Source organism: Gopherus evgoodei, chromosome 3 (genome assembly GCF_007399415.2).
Source record: "Gopherus evgoodei ecotype Sinaloan lineage chromosome 3, rGopEvg1_v1.p, whole genome shotgun sequence".
NCBI lineage: Eukaryota > Metazoa > Chordata > Testudines > Testudinidae > Gopherus > Gopherus evgoodei.
The window spans coordinates 32648713-32668543 of record NC_044324.1 but is presented as its reverse complement, the minus strand read 5'-3'; the positions used below and the strand labels follow the sequence as shown (position 1 = coordinate 32668543).

Sequence of the window (19831 nt, the reverse complement as noted above, 5' to 3'; positions counted from 1 at the left end):
TATAAGGGCAGCAGCTTGGAAATCGTGCTTGACCCAGCCCATTGAGTCCAGGGACATATAAAGGGTCAGCTTGAGAGTGCTGATTGACGCAGTCCACACAGACTTGCACTTAAATTTCACCTCATAGATCATATCCCTTTCCTTTACATGAGGCAGGGCTGCTCAGAGGATTCCAGGGGTCTGGGGTCTTTGGCGGGGGGGGGCCCTTCCGTTCCGGGATTTGCCGCCAAAGTGCCCCGAAGACCCATGGCAGGGGCCCCCTGCCACCAAATTATCACCAAAGACCTGGCTGCACTTCGGTGGTGGGTCCTGCTTCGGTGGTAATTCGCCAGTGGGGGGTCCTTCCGCCCCGAAGCGGAAGGACCCTCCGACGGCAAAGACCGGGAGCGGAAGAAGCTCTGGGGCCCGGGACCCGCGAGAGTTTTCCGGGGCCCTCGGTGCGAGTGAAGGACCTTGCTCCAGGGGCCCTGAAAAACTCTCATGGGGGCCTAGGGCAAATTGCCCCTCTTGGTCCCCCTCCGCCCCCCCTGACATGAGGCCTGGGTGCTGGTTAGGGGAAGAGTAATTTGTGCAGTCTCACTTTATTAGAAAATTTTGCCATCTGTCACTCCAAATACTAACTCGTAAAAATCTATTATACCCTGGAGTGTGTGAATAATATTTCAAAGCTTCCACTGTTGCTAAATACTTGGCTTTTGTTTGGGATAAGATACATCAAAAAACATTATATAAACCTTCATAGGACTGATCACAATACAATTTGTCAGTTTGGGTGGTAAAAGCAGTGTTGTGCATAATAAGGCCCTGGATCTACTTGGGTGGAACCCTCTGCTTGTGTGAGGGATTCATTTACATTATTGTTTTGATCATTTGACTTCTCTGAGCTCCTCGCAGGTCAGGGATCCATCTGCATGGATTCAATGGCCGGGTGAGCCTAAAGGCCCAGTCCTGAAACCCTTTGCACTAGTATTCTGTTAACTTTATGTCCAGTTTCTTTGAGGAAACAATGTGGACGGAGCACTGGATTTAGAGTCAGGAGACTTGAGTTCTGTTTCCCAAATCTACAACTAACCTGCCATGTGACCTTGGACAAGTCACTTAACCTCTCTGTGCCATTGGTCTGTTTGTCTGTCTCATTTATCTAAATGATTAATTTTTCATGGCTTAATTGCCTCTTACTATGTGAATTCACACTGCCTAGCACAGTGGGGTCCTTATCTCATTTGGGGCCTGTAGACCAGGGGTTCTCAACCTTTTTTTGTTTTTCTGACACTCCCCCCCCATACAATTAAAAACTCCATAGTCCAGCTGTGCCACAACTGTTTTTCTGCATATGAAAGCCAGGGCTGGCGTTAGGAGGTAGCAAGGAGGGCAGTTACTCAGGGGCCCCAAAACTAAGTTGCTCAGGCTTTGCCTTCAGCCCTGTGTGGTGGGGCTCAGGGCCCCGGGCTGCAGTCCTGGGCAGGAGGGCTTTGGTTTTCTGGGCCCTAAAGAGGCGACCCCCTGAAACCTCCTAGCAGCCTCCCAGGAGGCCCCAGGCCAGGGGTGAAAGTAACTTACAGGACTTACCGGTACTGCTGGAGTCCTGAGGGGGGCGTGGCCTCAACCAGAAGAGGTGGGGCCTCTCAAGATTTAAAGGCCCTGGGACACCGGCTGTAGCTGGGAGCCTCAGGGCCTTTTAATCAACCTGGGGCTCCCAGCTACAAAGGTGGCTGGGGGCTCCAGGGCAAATTAAAGGGCCCGGAGCTCCGACCACTGCGGAGCCCCGAGCCCTTTAACACCCCCCACCCTGCAGCTCCAGCGGCTGGGCTGGGTCTGGGATTTAAAGGGCTCTGGCCTCCCCGCAGCTGTGGGAGCTCTGAGCCCTTTAAATCCTGGTCCCAGCACTGCTGCCGGAGCCGTGGGGGCAGATTTAAAGGGCTCTGGGTTCCCCGCAGCCGCGGGAGCTCTGAGCCCTTTTGTCAATGTTCCTTCCCCACTCTGAACTTTAGGGTGCAGATGTGGGGACCTGCATGGACACTTCTAAGCTTAATTACCAGCTTAGATCTGGTATCACTGCCACCACCCCCAAGCACTACTTTTCTTCCCTGGGTAGCCTTGAGAGACTTCACCAATTTCCTGGTGAACACAGAGCCAAACCCCTTGGATCTTAAAACAAGGAGAAATTAGCCATCCCCCCTCCTTTCTCCCACCAACTCCTGGTGGATCCAGATCCAACCCCCTTGGATCTAAAAAACAAGGAAAAAATCAATCAGGTATTAAGAAAAAAGGCTTTTAATTAAAGAAAAGAAAGGTAAAAGAAAACTCTCTGAGAGAGATTAGCATACCAGCTACTCTCACAGACAACAGATTCCAAACAAAGAGGATGTTCCCCTGGGCAAAAATCTTAATACACACAAGAATATCCAAATTTGATAATTCCCTTAATGGTACCAAGATAAGTTACAAAGAAAATAAACATAAACCTATTTATCCCTTTCTAAAACTTACTACTCTGATAAGAGGCTGGTTCCTTGATCTTTTTCACTCCATCTGAAACTGAAACTGACTAAACAAAGGAAAACTTCCCTCCTTCCTTTTGAAACATCTTGTTCCCCCATTGGTTCCTCTGGTCAGGTGTCAGCTAGGCTAGGTGAATGTCTTAACCCTTTACAGGTAAAAGAGGCATTAACCCTTAACTTTCTGTTTATGACACCTTTAAATTCCAACCCCAGCGCGGCAGCGGGAACTGCGGGGGGGATTTAAAGGGCTCTGGGTTCACCGCAGCCACGGGAGCTCTGAGCCCTTTAAATCCTGGCCCCAGCGTGGCTGCCGGAACTGCGGGGGGGAATTTAAAGGGCTCTGGGCGCCCGGTCAGGGAGCCTAGAACCCTTTAAGTCCCCACTGTGGAAGCCGGTGCGGTCTGGCATGGTGTACTGGCTCCTGCCGAAATGCTGTACCAGACCGGACTGGCTTACTTTCACCTCTGCCCCAGGCCCCTAGTTGAGAACCACGGTTCTAGACATTACTATAATATAAATATTGATAATCATAATAACATTGCACATCAGTTGGACTGCTCATGTGAATAAGAATTTCCTGAACAGATGCTACAGGACTGAGCCCAATATGAAATTCAGCACATCCATCTCATTCCAACATACTGTGGAAAGTTTCCTCCTTACAGAGTTCTTTCAGCTAAAATTTACAATAGTCACATCAAATAGTGTATCCTGTTTTTAAACTGTGCTCCTGATAGCAGCTGAGCATCATTAAAGCTACCTTTAAAAGCTGCAGAGAGACATTTTTCCTTTATCATCAACTATGCTGATGGTTGACCTCAACATAACAATGCACTCGGGTTCTTCTCATTTTCCTAAATCACTCTGAAGTTTAGTACTTGAGGCAAAGTAGCTCAAGGAAACTCTTGACATGATCCACTGCCTCAGGCAACTGAAAGGTGTCATCCTTGCAACACTGTATTATTGTTACATTGGCAAGGATCACAGGTGGGCTTTAAAGCAAACATGATTCTTTTAACCTGTCTGTTCCACGTAGTACAGGTTGATAGTGATCTTCTATCTGAATGTTGAACCTTTGAGTCACTGTATGTATTCTGAACAGAATGCAAATGATGGAACCATCAGAAATTGCATCAGGTGTGTCTCTCATTAATTAGCATACTGCATGTTCTCTCCGGGGTGTCTTGTTGTGTTAGGAAGACTGTTAACAGTACATCTTTTTGATCATTACATAAATGACATTCAGATAACTAGGTAGTATTGTATCACATTCCTGAGTGTTTAAAGTTCATGAGAAAGCAATTAAAATAATGGACTACAATCACAATGTACCCCCTCTAATACTGCCTCTAGAGCTGGTAGCATTCTGATGAGACAGCATGCCCTTCACCCACATCTAGCCATATACCCTGTAACTGTCAACCAACTCAAACCAAAAACTAGCAGATAAATGCAAATATGCAATCTGCATGAGTAGATACATCTTTAAATAATTTGCATAGATTCTGCAATCCTTATATATGTAAAACCTCCTGCTCACTTCAGTATGTATTTCACCTGAATAAGGAAAACAGAATATAATTAAAAATGAAATATCAGGATTTGATCCCAAAGTTTATTTACTAAAAAGTCTCCTCGGAGGTTGGATTTAATCCATTTCAGGAGAAATACAGTGGAGTAGTTGTTTTGTTTACTCATCACAGCAATGCAGTGTACTGGATAAAGAATACCATTGCCAATGGAATGCATAAAATATTTTATGGCTGAGCAGATAATTTGGTGGATTTACCTTCTCTTTCTGCTTACAAGATGTCCATAAACAAAGAGCAATTTCTTCACATGTTCTTACTATTCACATTTGATTTTTTTTTTTTAACAAGTTGCCCCCTCTCCATTTCTTGTGGACATTTTACTATGAATAATCAATATTTGATATACAAAAACTGAGCTGTGTTGGTAATTGTGATTGGTTACATCAGTTACATGTATAATTTTTGTTTCCTGATTGGATGAGCATATGAAGGTTTAAGTGAGATGTAACTGATGCATTGGCCTTCTGCTAGCCTGAAGCATAAGGGTAAATTTCACCTTCATCATATTTGTCTTATGGTATGTCTACATTGCGATCTGAGGTGTGATTTCAGCTTAGGTACACATACCTTTGCAAGCATGGCTAACGCCAGGCCTATGCTATAAAGTTAGGTCAACAGAAGTTGCTTTGTGTCAACCTACCTGTGCATGTGTCTGCACTCAACTTTGTCTCTGGTTGATGTATGTGCCCGGTTACATGAACGCAGTAAAATCACCTTGCCAAATGGCGTGGAGCTTTGAATGACCCGTGTTGACCCTAACAGACTACCAGCAATGCTCCATCCCGTATGACAGTGACCACTCTGCTTACAATTGTAAACTCCATTGCCCAGAGGTCAGAGAGACCATAAGTTCCCTCTCAAAAGAGGCATTTCAGAAATACCTGGGAAGTTTTCATGGGGATGGAGGAGCAAACCTAGTAGCTCTCACTTGTGCGTGCTACCCAAACAACTATGCCGTCTCCATTCATTAGCCACCTGTTGTCTGGAGTTGACAGGAGGTAAGAATAGAAATGTAGATGCAGCAGTGCGGGCTTCAGCAACATGAGGAGGTATCTAGAGCCTCTGGCATACTTGTAAAGTGTGTGCTGAGGCCTGCACTGCCACATCCATACTGCTATTTTTAGCCATGCTTAGGGTTGCCAGGTACCCAGTTAAAAGGGACCCTGGTGGCTCTGATTGGCACCACTGACTGGGCTGTTAAAAGTCTGGTCGGCGGTGCAGCAGGGCCCTGGGGCTAAGACAGGCTCCCTGCCGCCCCTAACTCCACATGCCTCCCGGAAGCAGCTGCCAGGTCGTTGTGCCCCCTAGGTGCATGGGTGGCCAGAGAGCCTCCGCATGCTGCCCCTGTCCCAAGTGGTGGCTCTGCAGCTCCATTGGCCAGGAACCGTGACCAATGGTAGCTGCACGGACGATGCCTGCGGGCGTGAGGGCAGTCTGTGGAAACTCTTTGGATGCCTATGCACCTAGGGGCTGTAAGGACCCGGTGACTGCTTCCTGGGAGCTTCAGTAAGAACCTCTGGGACCCCGCACCCCAAGCCCCTGCCCTGGCCCCAGCCCAGAGTCCCTTCCCACATCCCTCAATTCCCCAACCCTGGGCCCCGTCCTGCACCCCAAACCCCTCATCTGTGGTGCCACCCCAGATTCTGAGGTGGGTAAACTACAGCCTGGGGGCCGCATCTGGTCCTTTAGACATTTTAATTGATCCCTAGAGCTCCCGCTGGGGAGAGGGGTCAGGGGTTTGCCCCGCTCTGTGTGTGCCATGGCTCCGTGTGGCTCCCAGAAACAATGGCATGTCCCTACTCCAACTCCTATGCATGGGGGCAGCCAGGAGGCTCCACATGCTGTCCGCACCCTAAGCGCCGCCCCACAGCTACCATAGGCCAGGAACCAATGAGAGCTGCAGGGCTGGTGCCTGCGGATAGGGCAGCACGCAATACCGCCTGGCCAGGCCTCCACATAGGAGCCAGATGGGGGGCATGCTGCTGCTTCCAGGAGGTAAGTGCTTAAGGTAAGTGCTTCCCGGAGCCTTCACCCCGACCCCCTACTGAGCCCTATCCCCCTGCTCCAGCTCTGATACCCCTCCTGCCCTCCAAACCCATTGGTCCCAGTCCAAAGTACCCTCCTGCACCCCCAACCCCTCATCTCCAGTTGGAGCCCTCATCCCCTCCCACACCCCAACCCCCAATTTTGTGAGCGTTCATGGCCCGTCATACAATTTCCATACCCAGATGTGGCCCTCGTGCCAAAAAGTTTGCTCACCCCTGCATTAGAAAGTTGGCAACCTTAGCCATGCTAGCGCAGTTAAAGCTAGTGCAGGTTTATCTACCCAGGCTGCAATTACACTTCAGATTGTTGCGTATCCATATCCTTAGTGAAAAAGTCAAACACTGCTTATTCTCTTTTATTTCCCCAGATCTAAACGCCCCCAAATATGGGGAAAGTTTCAATCCTGATGTGAACTTTCTGGTGAAGGTCAAGATTTTAAAAGTAATCTAGGTACCTAAAGGTGCAGATAAGTGACTTAAGATAATTTTACTAGGTGCCTACCTGCATTTTTAGGTGCCTAATATCTCTAGATATCTGGCCCATTTAAGTGCTTTTGGGTGTCAAGCTTGAGACATTGTATAGGGTGGGTACTCACCATATTTTGAAAATCAGGCCCCTTTAAGACTTTTCATACTGGAAACCCAAAAACTGCAACTCTCCAAATCACTAATCACTTTTGAAAATCTTGTCCTTGGGCTTATATATAAATGTTTCAGTCAGTTTACAGTGTTAGGATATTGCTCTTGACTTCCATGGTAGCAGGATCTGTATCTTTGTTAATTCTGCTTATTCAATTCAGCCGAAAAGTCCTTGAAATTTGAAGATCTCTTCTCAGCTCTGGACAGATGTCTGAAGAGCCTACACGTACACACACAAGGATGTATGTAGCTGCAGACTAATTGGCCACAAGATAAAATACTAAAAATCAATAGATGGTTGCTGTGTTTAAAAAATGCAGTAATAAAACACTGTGACGTGAATCCAACCATGAATCAATTTAATCTTTAGCATGGTAGTGCTTCCTTTTCCTTACCTGTGACTGACAGATTAATTAGTGCTTAAAAAAAAAATTACATGTCCCACCATGGTCGTTTTGGCAAACACTAATATGCCATTAAAACAGCACGACACCCTTTAAGCTCTAGATTATATCTGTAAAGCATATTCTTGAATGTGTTGCAGATCCACATTATCCGAGTGGGAGCACCAGAGGCATTCCTTTTAAGTCACGTGGTCTCCTCCCGTAGCTGGCCTTCAAATGGTGAAGCCACCTATATTCCCACCCTTCTTTGCTCCCCCTTGGAGATAGAGGATCTCATGGGAAGCACCTTTGAAACAGTTGTGAGGTTCTCAGACTGAAAAAGCTATAATACTGCCTAAACCAGGCCATGCAGTGGGTAGAGAGAGGACCTCGTACTCCTCCCCCCCCCCAGACTCTGGCTAGCACTTATGCAGCCATGTAATCGCTAAACTGGAAATAATTAGGTTTCGGTATTTTCTCCTGATGTCTACAGCAGCCTCCCTAATTATTCCTTTCTTGTTCACACAATGACTGGGGCACCTTGGTGCTATGGTAATACAAATAATAAATAGCAATAATTTAATAAGTGCCATGAAAGAACTCTGACCAGGCCTCTTGAAACATCCTCCTGCAACCTGGGCCTAATTCAAAGTCCACTGTTGTCTAAGGAAGAACTTCAGTGGGCTCTGGAGCAGGGCCTTTATAAGCAGGAGTCAGCTGCCCTGTATACTGTGCATTAATGTTGATTATTATCCAAAGTGGCAGATGCTTGCTACTGGAATTATTCAAATGAGTAATCAAATGGAGGCACCATTATAAATATGCATAATAATCTGCATAATCAATAAGGAGTTATATACTGCAAGTTCAACAATGGTGCAGTGTTTTAAAAAATTGCTGAGCACTAAATTCTTCTGTTAGTTACAATGACTTCAATAAACCAGCAGTGGGCAAAATTTTCATCTTATTTCTTTAGTATACTGAGTTATCCCAAATTTAATTTAATTTTCTCTTGATTTGATCAGCATACAAATAAATGGATTTGATCAGGCATTAAGTCATGTTCAGGCCCACTGAAGTCAATGGCAAAACTCCTCTTGATGTCCATAGAGCTAAAATTTGGCCCAGTATTTCTGTGGCATTGGTATTGAAGCTGAGGGCATTAATGTCAGGGCACTAAAGTATCACTTGAACAAAGGTAAATATTACCCACTGGAAGTTAATAAACAAATAAAGCCAAGTTGTATTTGAATTGACATCGATGTAAATCTAGAGTCACTCCAGATAAGGTATTCTGGGTGTGAAACGAGAATTTGCCTCAGGACCATGAATGAAGTGGAAAACCACATAAGGATTGAATTCTGACACTCTTATTCCAGGAGTTGAGCAAGGTGCTTGTCAGTGTACCTGTAATGCCGACAGACCCCGCTAATCGGCGGACGGGATCGAACCTGGGACCTCTGGAGCTTAGCGCATGAGCTAAAAGACAACTGGCTGTTAACAAAGGCTGTAGAGCAAACTCATTAATCTCTCTCTCCAAGTGGTCCCAGTTCCACTAGATGGGACAGAACACCACACCCAGGAGGTGTGTGGGTTATATACACATGACAGAATGAGGCCGCAAAGGGAGGTGACTTTGGAAAATACTCAGAGTGAGTGTAACTCCTGTTATCAATTTATTATCTTGAAATCTCCTATTTGCAGATGCATTCAAGATTGTAGTTATGCTGTAAATGAAGTGGATAAATCATGTAATCTCTCTGCACCGTGGTTTCTCATATATAAAATGGAGATAATAGTACTTCCTTTTTGGTCTTATCTAATTAGCCTTTGGCTTGAACAGTTTGCAATCTGTCTCTTACTTTGCCCAATGCTTTAGCACAATGGATCCCTGATCTTGGTTGCACAGTAATTCATCCAACTGCTAAAAATAAACATGTCAATTTAATTTTAAAAGAAGACATTTAAAGGGCTTTACAGTATTATCATAAATGAAGAGCTATTTTCCCACTGAAGACTGTCAGTTTCCTCAGTTCTAATTACAAGAATGGATTGAGGTGTCCACTGTACAAGATGAATAAACAAAACCCTCTCTGGCTACACATCTGCTTTTGTAGAATTAAAACTACCAGTTCTGGTAAATAACTTCTGGGCTTGATCCCACAACCTTTATAGGTGTGAGAAGTCTTGTTGACCTCCCTTTGGGTCTGATGGCACCAGTCATATGAATCAGGGCTAGTTAGATTACATCTTCGCTACAGCACTTATGGCAGCGCAGCTGCTGTGTTTGTGATGGAGGTGCTTTAAGCCGACGGAAGAGAGCTCTCCCATCGGCTTAACTCCTGCCTCTGTGAGATACGGTGCCTATATAGGTGTGAGAAGCTCTCCCGCCGATATAGTGCTGTCTACACCAGCTCTTAGGTTGGTATAATTGACATCACTCAGGGGTATGAATAATGTAAGTTATACCGAAGTAACCTGTCATGTAGGCAAGGATTTATAAGCACATAAGGGTTTTAGCTTCTGATCCTCTGTTTCTACTTATGTGATGTGCTGTGGGAAAGTAACATTTAAAAGAAAATATGAAAAGATAGAGCAGAGTTGTATAGCTCTCTACCAGTGCTTCTGACAGCGCTAAACTGGAGAGGATGGAAGCAAAAGGTTAATGGTACTGAAAACACTTTGTCAAGTCAGCATATGCAGAATGGGGTGTTGTAAAAAAACCAGAAAAACCAACAAAGCCACATGCTGTGGATGTTTTATTTTCTTCTTTCCTAACTCTCCAGGATATAATAAAAGCATCAAAGTGATACAAATGTACTCAAACAGAAGAGCAAGAACGGCTTAACTTCATGTCCGCTAGGGGAAATTGCTGCTGCTCTAAACAGTAGGAGCTTCTCTGTCACAAAGAAAATTAAATCATTGTCACTGATACTATTAAAGTCTCAACATATGGGGCCAGACCCTCAGCTGGTGTAAATCAGCAGAGCTCAATTAAAAATCAATGGAGGTGAATTGATTTATGCCAGTGGAGGATCTGGTCTACAGTCTGGTGTGGCGCATGACTGTGGTGACCTGTGCCTTATGTAGGGGCTTGTGATACATGAAGCGGGGGGAAGTAGCTCCCTTTGATGGACACCCTGCCAGGCAGCTAGCTGTAAAATCCCTCTTGATGTCAGTTCTCTGCTTGCTTTACCTGTAAAGGGTTAACAAGCCCACAGGTAAAAGAAAAAGAGTGGGCACCTGACCAAAAGAGCCAATGGGAAGGCTAATTTAAAAAATGGGAAATAAACTTTCCCTTTTATCTGTTGTTCTCTGGGCTGCAGGTATGGAGCAGCAATGCTATAAGCAGAAATGCTGTGTAATGCTTGAACCAGGTATGAAAATTCATCTTCCATACTTAGAAGAAATTATTTGGATATGGAATGTTTAGTTAGACACAATCAGGTTTATTTTTTATTTTGGCTTGTGGATTTCCTCTGTGCTAACCCCAGATGCTTGTTTACTTGTAACCTTTAGCTGAAGCCCCAAGAAAGCTATTTTGGGTGCTTAATTTTTGTAATTGTTTCTTTTGAGATCTAGCAAAAAGCCTAAGTTGCAGATTTATTTTTTCCTTTTTGTTTTTAAGAAAATTTACCTTTTTTAAGAACAGGATTGGATTTTTGGTGTCCTAGGAAGTTTGTGCATGTTGTTTGATTAACTGATAGCCACAGCTAATTTCCTTTGTTTTCTTTCTCAGCTCTTCCCTGGAGGGGGTGAAAGGGCTTAAGAGTACCCCACTGGGAGGAATTCACAAGTTCTCCTTCCTGGGTTCAAAGGGGTTTTTTGCATTTGGGTGGTGGCAGCGTTTACCAAGCCAAGGTCAGAGAGAAGCTGTAACCTTAGGAGTGTAATACAAGTCTGGAGTGGCAAGTATTAATTTTTAAAATCCTCGCGGGCCCCCACTTCCTGCACTCGGAGTACCAGAGTGCGGATTCAGCCCTGACAGGGTTTTACTCCTCCCCCGCCACCCCGCCCAACATTTTCAGCTGGGAAAATTAAAACAATGAACAGGGTGAGATGTTCAAAAATTTGGTGGGGGTGAGGCGGAGGGGAGAGGGAGGCTATTCTTTCTAAGCTTCCTGTGGCTGCCCCTACCAATTGGACTGGTAACTGAAAGAGACTCTGATACAATTACCAGGTGGGAGCTTAGCTGTTTTGCTTCTGTGTTTCCTTTTCTCTCAATCTCTTTCCCTGTCTTGGAGTACTTTAGGTCCCCGTCTGCCAGATGAGATTACATTTCCAGTCTCTGCTTCTCCCTGGCTGGGCCTCTGCCTCCTGTTACCAGATTTGCCCATTAGTTTGGGATATGCTCATTCACTAGAGTTACTCTTCTGCAGGGGGGATTTCTGTAATTCTATCAATGTACTGCTTAATAATGTCACTTGTGAGCTCTACTTCTGCAAGTTCCCTACCAATGGAGCTATGCTGCAGGACCTAGGTTCCCCAGGGCTGGGTTCTTCCAGCCCCATAATCAAACGAACACACACACATGAACAGAGCACGCTTGAGACGACTGGGTTAATCAGCACTCCCAAGCTGACCTCTTATATGTCCTTGGACTCAGTAGCCTGGGTCGAGGCAGCACTTCCAATCTGTCACCCTCATATGCCCTGGGCACCGCACTGAAATAGAGTAAGCCTGAGCAGGCTGGGTCAAGCAGCACTTCCAAGCTGCCACCTCATATGTTCCAGGATCAGCACATCTCTATCTCCACTTTCATGTTACAAATGTTCTGGTAGTAACCTACTTGATGAGCAAACACCACGGGATTTTTGGGTGCTGCAGGGATCTTTAGCTTAGGTACGAGGAGCGTTGCTGCAGAGCGAATGAGGAAGCCAAAAAACACCCACGGGGGGAGGTGAAGGGGAGAGAGAAGCAACCAGCTTAACCATGAAATTTATTTATTGCCAGGCAATAACCATACAAGGGGAGCCAAACAAACAAAACAGCTACAATATTAAATATACATAATATTAAATATTATAATATTAAAACTAACTTAAATTTGATTATAAAAGTCAGGTTTAGAAAACTGTAACTGATCCCAAAGTCAGGGTCAGAAGGCTATGCCTAGAGAGAGGCCATGGCTACACTTATAGTTCTGCAGCGCTGGTAGTTACAGCTGTGTTCGTACAGCTGTGTAGGGCCAGCGCTGCAGTGTGGCCACACTGACAGCTACCAGCGCTGCAGTGTGGCCACATTTGCAGCATTTGCAGCGCTGTTGGGAGTGGTGCATTGTGGGCAGCTATCCCAGCATTCAAGTGGCTGCAATGTGCTTTTCAAAAGAGGGGGGGTGGGGTGGAACGTGACAGAGAGCGTGGAGGAGACAGACAGAATGGATTTTTGGAGTTGACACTGTTCTCAGCTCCCTGTCTTGCAAGTTCTAAGGACTGGAAGACACACAGTGCCTACCTTCAATCATTTTAAAAGTTCTGACCCACTTCCCCCACTCCTCTCTCATTCACTAAATGCAAATTATGTACTCCTAAATAGCCGTCAGACCAGATAAGCATCTGCTCAACATGGACTTCCCCCTCCCCCTCTGCCGTGTGAGCCGTGCTGTTTCTCTCTTCAAGCAAACAGCTGTGAACATTCCAAAGTAATTCCCCTGCCTGCCTCCGCTCGCTCAGCAAACAGGAGCTGTGTTTGTTTTTTAAATAAGCAGTTTGGCTGAACTCCGAGCTCTCCTTTTCTTCCGGTTTGTTGTGGACAGGAATTCTGGGATACCTCCTTATACCCCGGAGGTCAATAAAAGCACTGGTGGGGTCCACACTTGCTGACCAGTGCTGGATCACCAGCGCTGGAATCGCTACACCCGAGGCACGACCGGGTGTACAGCCAGTGCTGCAACCAGGGAGTTGCAGCGCTGGCCGTGCTTTGCAAGTGTGGCCACATCCTAAGTTGCAACGCTGTAACCCCCTCACCAGCGCTGCAACTCTCTAGTGTAGCCATGGCCAGAGAGAGAAAGAGCTGGGTTCTCACCACTCTGTGAAGCTTGAATCCATTGGGGGTCCCAGGTGGTGGTAGCTGAGGGTCCGAAGTGCTGGAGACAGGCAGAGCCCCCAGCACAATCAGTCAGGAGAAGACGAAGTCCCAGTGGAACTGATGCAGATTTTGGATCCAGGCATCAGAACACTTACTTGAGTATAGTTAAGAGGGTTTTTGTAGGGAAAGAACAATGGTTCGAGGGAGAACACTAGATTTGTTTATGGGTAAACTGATGGCTCAAGGGAGTATACCAAAGTTGTTTTGTTCAGGCTAGACAATGGGAGCTGATCATTCCTGGCTCTGGGCAGAATTCCTTCCAGAGAGCTCACAGTGCAGTTAGGCAGCATCAGTATTTTGAGTATCAATAAAGGATTTATTACTAGAATTGGTCTGATAACTACAGAGCTGGGTGTGTGCAGCTGTGGGTTCATTAACATCTAGAGCAGAGATCCCCCATCATGCAGTGTTCTCCTGCTTTTCTGGTCCCAGAGTTCAGTGTGATTCTTGCCTTGGAATCTCTGTTCTGTATGCTAATGGAGATGCCTCCTTGTCCTATCTTTGATGCAAATGAGACTAGAGGAGTTTCCTTAATCCAGTCAACCCTGCCCAGGGGGGTTTAGCTGTGTTTCTCCTGCCTTTTCATTGCTTTTTGTAAGAGTATGGCTACACTTGCACTTCAAAGCGCTGCTGCGGCAACGCTTCGAAGTTTCGAGTGTGGTCGCAGCGCCAGCGCTGGGAGAGCTCTCTCCCAGCGCTGTACGTACTCCACATCCTCTACGGGTGTAGCTTGCAGCACTGATTACACTGAGGCTTTACAGCGCTGTATCTTGCAGCACTCAGGGGGGTGTTTTTTTCACACCCCTGAGCGCGAAAGTTGCAGTGCTGTAAAGCACCAATGTAGCCATGGCCTAAGTCTTTCTTCTGATCTGCTTTGGTTCAAGCAGAGGCGGGGGATAGGGGCTGGGGAAGGTTTTTCATGAGTCAGGGCTGGTTCCCCAAGAACACAGAGCTGATAGGTAACACTCCCCTTTACTCTTGGGGTTCCCTCTGTGTGTCCCCTTGTTACTTCCTCTTCATCCCTGTTCTCATGTTGTCTTCCATCTTGCTGCACTCTTCTGCCATTGCTCTCCTTCCTTCTGTGCCCCCTTATTTCTCCCCTGCCCTGCGAGTCCCCCCTGTGCTCCCATCTTGCTCCCTTTCCTCTCTCAGATGCACAGTGGCTGGGGAAGGGGGACATTCTCTCAAACTGCTCCTCTCCCCTCCCCCCCCCGTACTGCCAGTGGCTGGCCTCATTAGCTTGAATGCCGCACTTTGCACACAGTGGAATCCCCTCTCTGCAGGCTGTATTTCTGCAAACCTTATGCGAGAGGGGCTCTGAAGTTGCTGCCTTGTCCCATTCCCTCATGCTGCAGAGGTAGAACTGCAGTTTTAGTGCAGCAAGTTTAGCTTCCTCCATGCCTCACACAGAGCCGCTGCTGTGAGTGCCAGTAAGAGCTGGTGAGAGCTGTGGACTAGAACTGATTCTCTCCGTCAGAACTCCACTTTGAGTGAAAAGTTGAACCCCTGGTAAGCCGCAGGGCAGGATTCTTCCATTAGGGAAGAGCAAATTTTGGGAGCAAGGGACAAACATCTCAACCCCATGATGGCAGAATCAGTGTAGAGCTTTGGTTATGTGAGGTTTAGCAGTCACTAGGAATTCAACTCTGTATTAGACAAGTAGAATCCAGAGATGCTTCAGAATGGGGATTGTAACCCACATACAAGTGTTGCAAGTGACCCAGGAAGCTGGTGTTGTAGTGATGGGGGAAAGGGGATTAACTGTATTCTTAATGCTCACAGGATACTCCGCTATCTAAATTCCATCCAAATCTCAGCCTGTGTCTCCCCAAAATGGGTCTGAGAATTTGCTCGATCTCTCATGGAATTGTTACTTCAATGTCCTTAGCTCCCATCCATTTAAATGGAATTATAGAAATAAAATGCATTTCTCTGTCTTAAATTCAGCTAGGAGGGCTTGGATGGCTCAGGGGAATTAATTATAGTTTAATTCAAGCTGGAACCCTTGATTTAAATTAGTAATTTAATCTTGTTTTGCATTTTTACTTTTTCTAAAGAAAGGATGATTTGTCATTGGGTGGTAACAATTAACACATGTTGCTTCGTAACCAAAAATAGCTTTTACGCTAAAATTTGGTACTTTTTGTTAACCAGGAGGATATACTATATCTATACACCCTTATTAAGCAATTATGTAGCTGAACATGCATTTATTTAGATTTCTATGTTGTACCTTTATTTAAAGTTAAAAAATGGTTAATATCATATCTTATTTATTAGATGAGGGTGATTTTTTTTAACCTGTTGTCTTGTCTCAAGCTGCACTTGGATGGAAATTGGAATTCAATTAAAAATGCACAAAACTAGCATTATAATTTTTTTTTATTTAAATAAGACTACCTTAAATGTGGCAGATGCATACGGAAAAAAAGTTAAAAGAAAACATGTTTTGCGTTTAACTAACTGATTTATTAAAGAAAGGGAATAGATTGGATTGGATTGAATTGAATTGAATTGATTGTTTCTGATCACCATGTCTTTCAAGATTTTAGAAGTAATAGATCTCATCCCCTCACAACTTATTTTTATCCCTAGATTGGAAGAGGGAAAATATGCTCTCCTGCTTTTTCAACTTCTAGTCAGCTTCTCAACTTTAAATGAACTAGTTACTGAACGTTAAAACTTTGGCAGCAAATATATACTGTTTGAATATTATATTTTAATTTAATTTTAAAACCATTTACTAGGTTATAATTGATTTAGGCCTTAATAAGTTGTCGTAATTTCAAATTTAGTTTTAATAGGTTTATTTTTTTAAATTATATTAAATTTAAATGATCTTTTTTAAATAATCAAATTGTATCTACCCTGATCCAGTTTAGCAGGTAATAACTGAAAATTGTTGGGGCTTGTCTGTGTGGGGGATTTAGTTCATTCCAACTCACGTTAGTGCTCATTGAAAATACCTGCATGTGCACAATACAAATCCTCAGGCCTGGTCTACACTAGGAAATTAGGTTGATATAACTTCGTTGTTCATAGGTGTGAAAAATCTGCATCCTTGGATGACTGCATGCAAACTGGACCACTAAAGAAACCCCAAACAATTCAGTTAAAAGATATGATCTGCATAATAATAAATTAGCACGCTAACATAGGAGAGCTAGAATACCTTCTCTCTTGTGGCATTCAAAATTGATTGCCATCCTAAGTTGAAGTAAATTAAATTGACATACAGGAAGAGAACTTCTAAGTATCCTAGATCATGAGCTCATAGCGATTTCTGCTGTCACACAGATCAGAAGTCATAGTCACATGGAAAGTATCAGGCCAGCCAATTTTGACTTTGAAGTGAAGATTTATAACTAACAAAGGAAAGTCAAAGGTAATAACTCCTAAAAATGTCAACAGACATTTTATATGGTATAATATTATCTGCCTTTTGTATCCAATTTAGCCTGAATAATATATTTATGGTGAAGGCATATAGATATTAAAATTCCCTTTACTTGTGTTTACCTACAGGTACCCCTTCTTACTTGCTGAGACAAAATATTTCTGGAAGTGCCTTCTCTGGAAGCTACTCTTTCCAGAAATGACATTTCAATGCCAGTTTATCAGCATAACCAGTGCACCTGCTGTGGCAGAGTAGGAAGTGTTTCTGGAACTGATGTAGGTCTTAAGGAGGAACTTTGCGTCACTACAGGTGAGTAGCAAGGCAGGTTGCAAAATACCTATGGTGGAATCTTCATGAACGCAGATATCCAAATGTGGGCGAGAGATGTCTGCAAGGGCAGGAAAGGAAAATGAAAATAAGCTGTTTAAAACAGATTCTTGAAATGTTTTCAACCAGAGTGACAGGAATATAGAATGCTCTTCTAGGGAAGGGTATAGATTAAGGTGTGTTGGCATCATGTAAGAAATAATAGCATGCCCCCTTGGTGCAAATAGTGTAATAAAGAATGGAATACTAAGGGCCAGATTTTCAGCTGGTTTAAATTGATGTAGCTCCTTTGATTTCAAAACTGATTAACTCCTGCTCAGGATCTGGCCCTAAATGTTTAGTAGTCTGAGTATGTTTTCCCTTTAGTCCTGACATTTGTAAGTTCACTGTATTTTTCAGAATGAATATTAATTTAAATGTGATAGTACTAGAGAAAAAGAGCAATAATAAATGAAGAAAAAAATAAAGTTGCATGCTGAACCAGAAACTATTTTATTCAAGTTTGCTAACTCTGATTTGATAAATCACCAGAGTTATTTAAGTCTACTTTAGCGGAAATGTTAACAATGTATTTGTCACTTCATTTCTTTGTTTTTCAGTGTAGGATTTCCACAATAAATGGAGATTGGAAAATAATTGCAGCAAGAACAAAACTGAATTAAATTGTCTAATAATATCTTATGTTCTTTTAGGTGCAATGTAATCTTATGGGTTAATGCCTTGGAAACCAGCAACAGAACTACTGTGTTCAAAATGGTTTATGGTGAATTTTTCCATAGACCTGGGAAAGATGAGGAACTTATCCACTTGAATGTAGGTGGCTTTAAGCAATCAGTTGATCAAAGTACTTTGCTCCGATTTCCCCAGACCAGACTTGGAAAACTGCTCAAATGCCGTTCTGAAGAGGCTATCCTGGAGCTGTGTGATGATTACAGTGATGCAGACAAGGAATATTACTTTGATAGGAACCCTTCTTTGTTTAGATATGTTTTGAATTTTTACTATACAGGTAAACTGCATGTCATGGAGGAACTTTGTATCTTCTCCTTCTGTCAGGAAATAGAGTACTGGGGGATCAATGAGCTGTTCATTGATTCTTGCTGTAGCAATAGGTATCAAGAAAGAAAAGAAGAAGGTCAAGATAAGGACTGGGATAAGAAAAGCAATGACAGAAGTATAGACTCTTCCAGTGAAGAATCATCCATATTTGATAAAGAGCTGGAGAAATTTGATAAACTGTGGCTTGGTGAAATACGAAAGAAAGTATGGATCAGAATGGAAAACCCTGGGTACTGCTTATCAGCCAAGTTAGTTGCAATTTCCTCCCTGAGCGTAGTGCTAGCATCAATTGTAGCCATGTGTATCCACAGCATGCCAGAGTTCCAAAGGCGGGATGCCAATGACAGAGAGATTGAGGACCCTATTTTGGAAGCTGTGGAGATAGCGTGCATCGTCTGGTTCACCGTTGAGTTAGTGATAAGGCTCGCCGCAGCTCCAAGTCTAAAGAAGTTCTGGAAAAACCCTCTGAATATCATAGATCTTGTCTCTATTATTCCATTTTATGCTACCTTGGCTGTGGACACAAAGAAAGAAGAAAGTGAAGACATTGAGAATATGGGGAAAGTGGTTCAGATCCTACGGCTAATGAGGATATTTCGCATCCTGAAACTGGCAAGGCACTCTGTAGGACTGCGGTCTTTAGGTGCCACTTTGAGACATAGTTACCGTGAAGTTGGACTTTTGCTTCTGTTTCTGTCTGTTGGGATTTCTATATTCTCTGTTTTGGTCTACTCAGTGGAAAAAGACAACAATGAGTCAGAACTGCACAGCATCCCAGTCTGCTGGTGGTGGGCAACTATCAGCATGACCACTGTCGGCTATGGAGACACTTTCCCAGTCACCTTGCTGGGAAAGTTCATTGGTAGCATTTGTATTCTCTGTGGAATATTAGTGGTGGCCCTTCCAATCACTATAATTTTCAACAAGTTTTCTAAATACTATCAAAAGCAAAAGGATATTGATATAGACCAGTCCAACAATGATCACAAAGAGAAATGTAATGAGCTACCTTATTTTAACGTTAGGGATATTTATGCAAAAAGGATGCACTCCTTCATTTCTAGCCTTTCTTCAGTAGGGATTATAGCCAGCGATCAAGATTCAACAGACGCCTCCAGCATCCAAGATATTGAGGATGTTTATAACATGACATCTATAGAGAATGGTACTGGAAAATGAGTTGAATCACTCTCTCCTTTATTTCTGTTTTCAGATATTTGGTCAATGTGGATTTATAAACTCCAGTGAATTTAAGAGCACTTAATTCTCAGGGTATTTAACTCTCAGCCATATTTGGACATTCTTTGCTCTTATGTTGTCACACAAGCTTTATTGTTTAGATGAGGCTTAAAAATATACCTCACATGGCAATTTAGTTTTCACATGACTAGTGCTATGCATTTTGGGATGGTAGGGTGGAAAAAGCTGAAAAATGACATAAATTAAATTCAAGTCTAATGTTTGTTCCTGCAGCAGTCTGATGATTTATACAGAATGTGTTTTTGTAATTTACTGCTGTTTAGGTAACTGCAGATTGCTCATATTAGGAAATATAGCACAATTAAATGAAGTTTCTACATGCAAATATACTTGCCAAAAAAAAAAAAGCCATTAAAATACATGTAAAACTACATTCACTAAGTAGACATGGAGAATAGGAATCTAATACATTTCCTGATTCAGGATGGGGAATTCATTGGCACATTGTGGTGTTACTCCAGGAAAGCATAATATTTATGAATTTCCTTCCAGAGTCAGAACACATTTTAGATTTTAAAAAGAAATTGTACACATGGAGCGT

The 19831-nt window shown here is 43.7% G+C and overlaps 1 protein-coding gene across 1 annotated transcript in view; it reads left to right on the top strand.

Moving 5' to 3' along the window:
- The window catches only part of KCNS3 (potassium voltage-gated channel modifier subfamily S member 3), a 39981-nt gene extending 20551 nt beyond the window's left edge, over positions 1-19430 (top strand). The window contains exons 2-3 of the mRNA XM_030555377.1: positions 16773-16953; positions 17664-19430. Coding sequence (XP_030411237.1) covers positions 17725-19209 — 1485 coding nt within the window. The 5' untranslated portion in view covers positions 16773-16953; positions 17664-17724 and the 3' untranslated portion in view covers positions 19210-19430. The remainder of the gene's footprint in view (positions 1-16772; positions 16954-17663) is intronic.
- The last annotated feature ends 401 nt before the right edge of the window (positions 19431-19831 follow it).